The sequence below is a fragment of the Mercenaria mercenaria genome, chromosome 15, assembly GCF_021730395.1.
Source record: "Mercenaria mercenaria strain notata chromosome 15, MADL_Memer_1, whole genome shotgun sequence".
NCBI lineage: Eukaryota > Metazoa > Mollusca > Bivalvia > Venerida > Veneridae > Mercenaria > Mercenaria mercenaria.
In genome coordinates this window covers 43,124,911-43,136,809 of record NC_069375.1, presented here as the reverse complement: position 1 = coordinate 43,136,809, position 11,899 = coordinate 43,124,911, and the positions used below count along the sequence as shown (strand labels likewise).

General features: G+C 34.7%; 1 protein-coding gene across 1 annotated transcript in view; it reads left to right on the top strand.

Annotated features, from left to right (window-relative positions):
- The first annotated feature begins 1,076 nt into the window (after positions 1-1,076).
- LOC123553117 (uncharacterized) overlaps positions 1,077-11,899 on the top strand; it is a 31,504-nt gene continuing 20,681 nt past the window's right edge. Inside the window, exons 1-4 of the mRNA XM_045342872.2 lie at positions 1,077-1,194; positions 4,638-4,840; positions 9,884-10,044; positions 10,990-11,193. Of these exons, the coding sequence (XP_045198807.2) occupies positions 1,180-1,194; positions 4,638-4,840; positions 9,884-10,044; positions 10,990-11,193 (583 nt within the window). The 5' untranslated portion in view covers positions 1,077-1,179. The remainder of the gene's footprint in view (positions 1,195-4,637; positions 4,841-9,883; positions 10,045-10,989; positions 11,194-11,899) is intronic.

Below are 11,899 nucleotides of genomic sequence, written 5' to 3'. Positions count from 1 at the left end.
CATTACAAGTATTAGACGTTGTAACTTTGTACATTCATATCTTTGTTCTTTTCTAAACGTTGTTGGACGAAGCAGTTGCAATTTAATCAACTAGGAAACTCTGTCCTCGAATATCTGTTTCATCAATCTGTTAAAGAATTATTAGAACAAAGGTCTTTTGGTGGTTTTGTGATATTGCTCCGAGTCTTTTTATGTGTTACATGGGATGTGTGCTTATTCTGTTTAAAACATAACTTCGTGTTTACTTATTTGACTATTCATTGTTTAGACCATTTCAAGATTCTTTTATCTATATTGTTATAGCAAAAAGACAAAAATGACACGAACAACATTAAGTTCAATCTGTTTTGCGTGACGGATCAACCCTGATTTATTCAAATCTTAGGCCGACACATGTTTATGTTTTACAATGTAAGCTTTTATTTGGCTGCCCGCATTATGCTGCTCAATCCGTCGTGTAGGTGAGGCGTACATCGAGAAAATACGGCAACAGAACGGCAATTTTATACCCGTCAATAAACAAATGGACGACAATATCTGTCGAATTGGCAACATTTATTGGTCGTTATTTTGTGTACAATCTGTCGAACTGTCGTTTTGCCTTATCCACCCCCCCCCCCCCCCCCCCCCCCCCCCTCCGCTACCGCGCTAAAGTGACAGAACGACTGTTTTGTATTTGTCAAATTGTCATTTGTCATGAATTTGCCATTGCAGAATTTTGTCAAACACTTGTCATGCATTTTTTTTGCCGTGGCGCTGTCATTGCTTTTATTGTCATGGCGCTGTCATGGCGCTGTCATGGCTGTACTTTGCAATGGCAAAACTATGGTAAAATACTGCCATGGCAAAATTAAAAAATTGAGGTAATGGTTTAAAAAGAAACTAAATTTAAAGTTAATCCTACCTAAACGTATGCCAGAAATAGATAAAACATGTTTTTGAGAAAAATTCTGTCATGGCATAATGATATATTATCTTGCCATGGCAGAACTGTTTTGCCACAATGCATTTTGCTATTGCAAATTAATTTTTGCCATGGTAAATGCAATCTTTTGATATATTCTAGCCTAGTCTATTCTTATTCAGATTTGGCAATTGAAGCAATCAAGAATTAGCACAGAAAATGGATACCAGGAATACGTAACCAGTGTTGATATGCCGATGCATATGAAGTAATAAATGGATAAAAGTGTGGTAAGTACTTCAAAATCAGCATTTAGATAGGTATGTCTTTCGTAACCACTTCGTCAAAGATAGACGCATTTATTTCAATCATTTTGAGAACTTAGCCATATCAACACTACGTGTATCTATGTCCTTGGCTATACGTTTGATATTGAATGATATTGAATACACTGTCATATGTTTCAAAATATAAAAGAAATTGTATAGCAATGTCTGAGCTCTTTTTAATAGCGAACTTGAAGAGAAGCGAGTTTTACGTAAAGGTAACGTGAGTTTTGTTCCACAGTTGATGCTTTTCAAACCTTTCGCCGGAAGTTTACCAATAGACGCTACCTATCGATGGAGAAATGAACAACATGACGTCATCCGATTGAATTAAATTAAATAAAATTATTAAACAAATACAGTTGAACTTCAATGGCTCGAACTCGGATCTTTCGAACACCCGCGATCGCGCGAACTCTTCGCTCGATCCCGAATTTATTCCTTCATTATTCTATATAGTTCTACCTCGGATCGCTCGAACTTCGAAAATTCGAACTCTCGAACTCATTTGGTGGTCCCTTCGGCTCAGTTACAGTGATAATTACACTTATTCAGTCGAACAGACAATTTATCGCCGGAATGGCTTGTGTTTGTAGTTCTAAATGGATATCTTTCTTAAAAGAAACATTTTTGAAAAAAAATGCTATAATTCCTAAAATAATTCAATACGAATACGTGATACGGAATTCGGTACTTTCGTTGTTTCTTGAGCCTGCTTCGAGACTTCGAAGCGTTACCTTATTCTTATATAATATAATATCATATCTTATAAATCAACAAATCTTCTAGATTCATGAGAAAAGCTTTAATTATTTGTAGGGGCATATCTTTAAAAGTGATACATTAAAGCTTCGCTAATATTTCATAATTTATTAAAAATGTAAAATGTTCTAAACAAATTAGGGTACATAAATATTATTATCTACAGTATTAAGCAGAAAACTTTAACTATCTGTCCATCAAAGGCAAAAGAGCGAACACCATACCTGCGTTTACCTCAAGTTTTGGTTTGTAAATTTCGCTTAATTACAACGGAAAAGTGAGGAAGAGAGAATAAGCATTAAAACCAAATAAAAAAACGAAATTATCTTATATATTAAATACAATGTATTGATAAAATCTTAAACACTATGTGGTAGTTTAATTACAATTTAAAATGACACTATTTTGTATGTTTACCTGGCGCGTGTTAACCCTAACCGCTTCGCATGTCAGCTCTCGGTTTAGATGCGTTAAAATAGCAACATGATCCCAGAGAGAACTAATACATGCAAATTTATACTTCAAAGGTATCCTTTGTATAAAGTTCTACTGGAAGCCATTAAAAGCTGTAGCAGTACTTTGCACCGCAAACTGGACGGGTACGGGGATATGAGTGCGCTCTTAGCTCGACCGGTTGCCTATACCCGAAAAAACACGTCACGCACATTTACACGTTTTGATGTTAAAAGTTTCAAAAAATTGTATTCCCTTTAAAATTCTAAAAGAACTTAAACAACTAATAAATGCAAGCAACAAAAATATTACCCATAACAGATTTACTATGAAAAATGTAAATCATCAAAGAAAATGTGTAATGCGTACATTGACGCTGTTAGTAACCATCTTACATGTGATTAAAAAATTGTTACAAAGATCCATTAGCTTGCCTTGCAGGTTGTACATTTTAACTTAATTTTACATTTTTAATCTTTGAACGGGTGTGTGTTATCTTGTGCAATTATACCTCAGATTGACCCTAATTTTATGTTTTACTTGATATGATCTGGTATTTTGTCACTAATGTTAGAGCCTTTCTCAGCGGGGAGTGATTTTATTTACAATGTATTGTCTAACTTGTTGAAAATAGGGTAAGTGCGAGGTTGGCATGCTTAAACGCGTTTAAACCCCCAGTTTCCTTTATATATGTTACTGACCGTTCCAAGGCGGTGCCACTATTTTCAACATGTTTTCTGTCTGTCTCGTATTTTGTGATGCGTATGTTGTGTTCTTTGTTGTTGGCGTTTCTTTCTTCTTTCTCCTCACTACCCGCATTGCCCCCTCCCATCCATTGTCCTTTCTTTTGCGCTCCCTTGCATTTGCACCCCTCTCCTTTTACAAGGAATAAGTTATCGTGCCCACCATTATTTTGGCCGCCGTCTGTCTGTAGGCGGTGGCCAACTGTTGTTTTTCCTGCTTGTTTGTATGTCCGTGCGTGCTTGTATGTGTGAGTGCGTGTTTCTGTGTTTGTCTGTCTGTGCATGTGTGTGTGTGTGTGTGTGTTTCTTACTTTTGTGTATGTTAGATGCGTGTGTGTATTTGCCGTTGTACGTGGATGTCTGCTCTGCTGTGGGTTACGTTGTAGGGTTACTGCGTTTAAGGAATGTGGCTTTCTCTTTTAAATATTCATCCTTGCTCCACTTTCCCCCAGAATCTGTCTTTTTTATTTACCCCTTACCCCTTCCCCCTTTTTTCTGTATATTGCATACAATCAAAATGTATTTGTTGGATATTTGAAGCAACCCGTTTACAATATTTTTCACGAGGTAGGTATTGGATTCTAGATTCTTTCTTATCATATACCCTTACCACCTATAAACAGTGGCTTTGAATGAAAAAGAATCACCGTAAACAGTTTTAATTACTTACAGAATCTGCTTGGCTGGTATATTCAGAGAACAACATTATGTAAGGCTTCTGTATGTCGTTCCTACCTGGAGTCTCAATGCTAACGGTAAAATAACATTAGTGTATACGAGTGTTGTTTGTTGAACTGCTTGTAACACACCTATAACAAAAACTAATGGTGGTACATGACTATTGAAACCCCATACAAATCCAAGAAAAAGTGTGCTTGTACCTCATTATTTTCATGAGTGGAAACTGCTTGCTTAAATTTATATACGATAAATAAATACGTCTAAGCGGCGAAATTGGTGTTTCCTTAGACATAATTGGTTGTAAGTTGTATCTGTGCAGTAAACCTCATTGCACAGAAGGAATATCGAATCTGCGTAATTCAAAATGCATTGAACGTTACAAACATTCTCCGTAAGCTCTTATGCACGGTGAGATATTCTGTTGTTTTACGAATGGTCATTTAAATAACGATATGACTTATCTTAGGTGCAAAATCCGTGTATACGCTATCCATTCAGTAGGTGCACGCGACTTTCATTCATACTCTTATACATACTATATACATCATCTTTTATTCTCATTGTACTCTTTCCTACATGACAAGAGTTTAAAATGGCTTTAGCTGTGTGCAAACAATCATTGTAATATGATTTGAAGTGTCAAGACCAATATATGCAGGTCATTTGTTTTAAGCTTAAAACATTAACCGGGTCATCTGTTATAACTGTTAGATGATGGCAGTAAAGCATATCTTGCGTTCTTTAGAAATGTTCTTATTACGACTTCAGGGAATGGATGATATAGCCGTGATAGGAATGGGATGTCGAGTTCCTGGAGCAGACAATACTGATGAATTCTGGAGAGTTTTGCTCAACGGCGAAAATCACATAACAGACATACCTAAGGAGAGATGGAACAATGACGCATTTTACAGCAAAGATCAGGACGAGCCGGGAAAATCCTACGTGAGGAAAGCTGGTTTCTTAAATGGGTAAAGTATTTATGTTGAAAATTACTTCGATTTTGTTGAATTTAGTGAAACATTTTAGGCTAACTCTGCATACTTAGATCTGCACACAAACAAGCTTTATTCGATCAAATGGCTGCTAACGTTAAAAAGAATGCTAACAGACATCTGAGACGGAATTAATTTAGACTATCATCGGAATGTGGCCGAATGGTTAACGCCACTGACATTAAATTACTTGCCCATCACTTCTGGATCGTCTTGTGAAGTAGTCATCGTCCTGGCTTGTGGAAAGTAGAAGGTTGAACCAAGTTATTGCCTATGCCTTAAATTTACCTTCATAGTCCCGTTGGGTCTTCTTACAACATAAAAGCTGGAAAGTCACCATATGGTCTGAATTATGTGACTTAAAATCTAGCAAATATATATGCAAAGAAGCGTTTTAAATGAAGAAAACTTCATTTCTACGGGCTTTTGTAAGAATTTTGCTATTCTCAATTTTTTTTTTCGCAGAAAAACTCCGCATATCTTATTACAAAAGAAACTTGGATAAACTTCCCCCAATAAATCTTCGGTCTAGACGACACGATCGTGTGCACATGTTAGGTGAAATGTAAAGAAAAAAAAACAGAATTTAAAATATTCACAGTTATACAATAAAACTCGAAATGATAAATGGAAGTCATCTTAGAAATGATTTTGAATCTGAAATCAGATAGTGGTATACACCTGTTTTCTTTATCTATTTAACAATTTAAATTTATTTTGCATCGTGTACACGTGTAGTTAAACTACGTTTGACATGCATTTACATATCAGCCAATCAGAAAATTTTGTTATCTAGACCGGAGCTACATTAGAGAAGTTCATCCAAGTATGTTCTGTAACGTTGACGAGTGTCACTACGATAAGAACTATTGAGACAATATGACTGGTACACGATTGAAGATAAATTATTACTTGTTTGAAATGCGTAGAACCCATTTACCGAACTGCGCGTTTTAATAGCGAGAGAAAATGTCGATTAAAATGGGTAAGTATATTTTCCCGTTTGTGACTATGGTTATTATAGTATACTTAGGGGAAGGATATAACATTTACAGTGGCATTTCTTTCTGGCCTGGTGCAGGTTGGCGGCAACAACGTAGTACCTATATTTTCCTTTTTCATCGATAATTTGGTTTTATATTCTCATTCCTATGCTAAGATTGTGCATATTTTAATAGAAAATAGTGATATCGTGAGCGAAAATAATATTACCACGTTAACGGTATGCTACAATAATATGTTAAACCATTGTAAGTTAGTAGTGGAATTATCTTTAAAAACTATTCTTCATTTCGCTCTATATTGATTTCCTGACGGGACACACTTGTGTAAGAAAATGCACAGAACAAAAAAAAACATAACATAACCTGAAGTGCCGTGACTTCCTTGACCTCATTTGGTGCAAAAGAAATGGTAAGCAACTACATCTAAAAGTTGTCGTCAGTATTGTATTTAAGTTCTGAGATTATGAACAGTTTTATTTTGGCGATGAATTAGGGAGTAAGACACAGTAATATCTGTCGGAGTCATTTTCTGTTAACCAAAAAGGACTTATTAACTCTCGAATATTTTACCTACCTGCATGTATTGGTTCTATTTTGTAATTATATTTCATTCACCATAAATGCAATAATAGCAAGGGTAATATATTTTTACTTTGTTACAATCATTTTTTTTTTGTAATCATAAAGTGTAAATCAACATTATTACATTAGATAACTCAAAACTGTAATAGTTCAATATCATTTTAAAAGATTTTTTTTTTTTTTATTTCTGACAATCAAATGTCATTCGGCATACTGACCACGACGCCTAAGTGGTCAAGTGTTTAAAGGTTGTTGGTATCAAATCACTTGTCCTTAATCCTTGTGGGTTTGAGTCCTGCCTAGATCACCTAGAAGCAATTCAACTGGCTCAATGATTCTACCAGGTGAAATAATTCCCTGAGGGACACCAGAGGTCCAATATTAAAGCTTGAAAGTCATGAACTGTGTTGGTCTGACTAAAAGTCTTTAAACATAGATGGACAACATAAGACTGTCATCGAGAGGTAGACCATGTAAAAGGTAAATCAACATATCTGATTAATCTTTCCTTTCAGCGTGTGAAATATAACGATTACATTAGTGCTGCACACTTTTTCATGTTCTGAATTGTTTGGGTTTTAGTCATACTGAAACAATTTTGGCATATAGCAATGTTCTAGCTTAGAATGGAAGGGAAAGGCCTATGGCACTCCCTGGGTCTTGTTAAAGGCATTGGCAGGCAAGCGGGTGGAAATAATAATCTGTAGTAAGCCGGCTGAATTGCAACCCAATATGAAAGAATTATACGTGCCTTGAATGTTTTCAAACCCACAGTGGCGAAAGGAAAGTGGCTGAAAGTCAGCCAGCTGTAACACCTCAACTATGAATTACCCTGACAATGCCGTATTACACCAAAATATGCACAATAAATTGATGACGATAATATTTATTGTATATCTTAAAATTATAATCCTGCGTTTCATCTTTTATTCAATTGAAGTTAAACATGTAAGATAAAACTCTATGTATAACACAACGGCAGTTGACTCATTAGTTCAGCAATGGAGAGGAAAAAGCATGAAATGTGAATGTTCATTCTAATGTATATTGATATTTTCCTTGCACATTGTAATTTTTCTTTCTTGTCAAACCAAATAATAAATACTGATAATAAAACTGTGACACAAATGTTAAATTGACTTACTCCATATAATGAATGATGAATGAATAATTTTAAGACATAACTATCATGCCAAGAAGAAGCAAAATAGATTTACCCCCCCCCCCCCCCCCCCCCACCACATCCCCGCCACCCAACCCAGTTTATTTTAAATTTATCGCTTTAAAGGTATTATCTACAAATGTTACTATTTTATCAGACAAAAAAATAGATTGATTTAATCATATTTTATGTTTAACATAATGTTTTTGTTTCTTCTAAGTCGGTGTTTAAAAGAAGTAGCAAATTATACTATACCAGCAAAAACAAATACTATATAACTTAATATTAATCATTATATGGGATACAGTTTACTATATTTTGATGTTTTGCATGATGATAGTCATTTTGATTTATTGACAATTGTATATAAAATAGTTACACCATATTGATATATCAAATGAAAGACAAATGTTGCTCCTCAGTCATCAGGAGAAATGTCAAGACAAGGAAATCAAATATAAGCATATAACACTGATTGACATTCATGTAAAACGTCTTAGAAAAACTAAAACTGAACCAGTAGACAGGTCAAATGCGAGCAATGTCTCTACCATATATTACTTTTACTTATTCTGTTTGGTTTAACGTCGCACCTACACAATTATAGGTCATATGACGACTTTCCAGCTTGGATGGTGGAGGTAGATCCCAGGTGTCCCTTCGTATGTTTTTTTTTAAATGAGCGGACACCTGGGTAGAACCACCGACGTTCGGTAAGCCAGTTGGATGGCTTCCTTACATGAAGAATCCAACGGTCAAAGTGAGGCTCGAACCCACATCGATCAGGGGCAAATTATTTGTAGTCAGCGACCTTAATCACATGGCCATGGAGGCCCCGATCCAACTATTACTACAATACAGTAAAGCCCATATGAAAAAGACTATAAACTACAAACCCTTGCATTTTTCTAACAATGTACTCCACAAAATCAATTACAATTCAGTCCCTGAAGACCACTTACACGGAAAACTATCTAATTCCACATTTGCTTACGCAATACTATTTAAATTCCGTTTTCTCATGAATAATCCGTCTATGTAAAATCCAATCCAGCCTTAGTTTATTTGCTGAGCGGTTTGCTACGGTACCCTACTGTACTATGTAGCTAGTGTTTTCTTTAGTTTTTTTATAAATCACTGTTAACATTTCATTCTTTAAACATTGCATTTCGTGGGATCTATATGAAAACTGTTTATAGACTTCTGCCTCAACAATCTAATCCGTTTTGAATGTCCAGGGTGTAATGTAGAAGTAGAAAAAATATTTTACTGAAAATGTAAAGGTGCAGAAAATATTACCCGCAGAGGGTCTTTTGCAGATATTTACTTTGAATATTCTGTGTATTTTTTTCGGGAATCAAAACTGCCTTTCCAGATACTATACTAGAAGCTTGAGCATGAAATATTGGAAAATACCAAGAAATTAAACGCAAAAGTGGTTTTAATTGAAGCAGTCTTCATCACTATATTCGTATCTAGTAAATAATTCTGAATACTCTGAAACAAATGCTTGTAAGCTAAACAAATGCATGTTTGTTCAAACTGTCTGTAAATGTCTGGAATGGTCAAACGGCGTTCATGTTCACCAACGTACCGGACAGCCTAAACTGACGTCACATTGAACGCCGTACATTGTATTTACAGCTAGGGCCTCTGTTCTTAATTTCATGTGTCTCGTTAAAAGTACTCTACATATCTATGGTCGTATTACTGCATATTTTGGCATCTAGTGAGTTTTTGTGGGCGATTTGCCGAGATTCAAACAGAATTTGATAAAACTACAATAATCTGAATTATTTGTTTAATTCAACAAACAGACAGATACAACTGATATAATGTTGAAATTTGAATTGAACGTTCACTTGAATATTCATACAACATTGTGCAATTAGTGTGACACCTGGAAGGAAAATGTTAAAATATAGCCTGTCCGGCTTATATTTTTGTTATTTTCTATTGTTGCGTGACATATATGGCTTAAGTATTTAGCAAGGAATACTGCTAAAATGTGTTAGATAATTTGCTGAATATTATTCCAGGTTTATTATAAATGTGATTCATAAGTAATGATTTTGAAACAAAAAGTCTACATATTACTAAATGATTTTTCCTGCGCAAACACTTTTCACCATGTTGACTGTTTTACCATACACTTAACTTTTAAGAATTCACTGGCTGCATAATTCCATTACAAATAGTGTCCTAGACCAGGCTCAGTCAGTTAAAACAGGGATTAAAATAAATCAAGGTTTCATCTTTATATTTCATTAGGTATGATGAATGGGACAACAAGTTGTTTGGCATCAGTGAAAGTGAGGCTGCCAGAATAGATCCACAACAAAGGCTTGCACTAGAATGTACACATATGGCACTGGAAGATGCAGGAATTACAAGAAAACAATTAAAGGGCAGTCAGACGAGTGTTTACATGGGTATGTGTTACTTCGTGTATAAAATAACACATGTGCTTATAATAGACGGTTTATTTTGACCCCATGTTTCTCAAAATATCAAATATTCATGTGAAGGAAAATATGTCTTTGATTTTTAACCTTATGGAACTGTATGGGTTATAAATGCAAATTCAATATCAAGTAACACATTTTTTATTTTGCAACTCAAGAATTGCAATTTTATTGACATATGCCTTACAATTCAAAAGAGGACATCTGGAAGGGAGTCACACTTCCAGATGGTTTTTATACGTTTAATATGATAGTATAGTTGTAAAAGTACAGAACGTGCATTTTAAAGTTTCTCAGTAGTGTTTGTGCCCTAAAATTGGATAATAAGTATGTTTTTCGTTGATTTTACCATTTTTATTTGTCCACTGTATGCAGTTTTTTACAGACTACCACTTATAATACAATCTAAGGGAAACATCAAAGATATAAACATGGAATAGACATGATTCATCCATAAAATTACTGTTATGGACTTCTCACAATTAAACGAAGCCTATGTAATACACATTTTATCTTGCTTTTCCTTATTTAAAATATTCCCCAAAAATTTCTTGCCCCACCTTTATAAGAAGAATAAAAAACAACATTTTTCAAATTTGCTGATTTGTATAATCCAAGCACTGGGACATTATTACAAATGCATCTGAACGAAAATATATAAAACGTCTTTGAAAATGATGAATTATTAAAGGCGCTGAACTATCCAAAATTGTGGTCCTTCACGCAGTCGTTTTCTTGAATTTAAGGCATATGTGAGTAGATACTAAATTTACAATCGTTCTGTAGAGTAATGTTCATGTTTTATTTCTTGTTCAATTTCCATGTAATTCAACTCTTTCTGTCTTTGATTTGTTGATGTGCAGATTTCAAAAAATCCATATACTTAGCCACATAAATGTTAATCCTTTGTAGGCGTCATGAACGATGATTATAAAAGCCTGTATATGTTTGACCACGACGAGGATACCAGTTTTTCTGCGACAGGAACGAGCTGGACGCTTATTTCAGCAAGAGTTTCATATGTGTTCGACCTACGAGGACCATCTATGGTTGTTGATACAGCATGTTCTTCTTCGATGGCGGCTATACATTTGGGATCTCAGTCTATAAGATCTGGTACTACTGTGTTTTATCTAACATTTGCATTTTAAATTTCTCGTTTAAAGTTTGTTGAACACATGTCATGTCTTCATTTGTACCACCGTTTTATATACGGCTTATATTTGTCATTAGGTATGACAAAAGAAGTGAAAAGGCATGGCTCAAGATGCAGTGCAAATTTAAATTCTTCAACTTGTATTACTCGTTATACGCGCAAAATGTTTAATATTCCGAACTTACTATATTTATGAACTAAACCGAGTATCATAATTTCAACATACAGCGAAAAAGCAGGGTACAATGGACCAAATGGAATGGATCCAATTTAGTATATTCCCTTCTCTGTTTTAATCAAAGTATTTTGCCGTTATCCTTCCCATTTTTATCATCCTCGATCTTTTTTGTCCGAGTCATAATATTCTATGATATTGTTCTGTATTCTGTCTACATAACATGAATTTCTATGAATCCCTTTTACATAATAAAACGGACATATTATAATAACTTAATGTAAAAACAAGGAAGAATATCCAACAGGGAAAGCCACGTTAAAAAAAACGCAGCCTCCCCAAAGACACACAAGAACAACTCTTGCACACCATAAACAAACATGAACACAAAGGACAAAACAAACAATTACAGGAACACAGAAACCATTGTGAAGAATTTGTACAAAGAACTAATAAAATTAGTTAACATTCAAAATCTTTATCTTGCACAG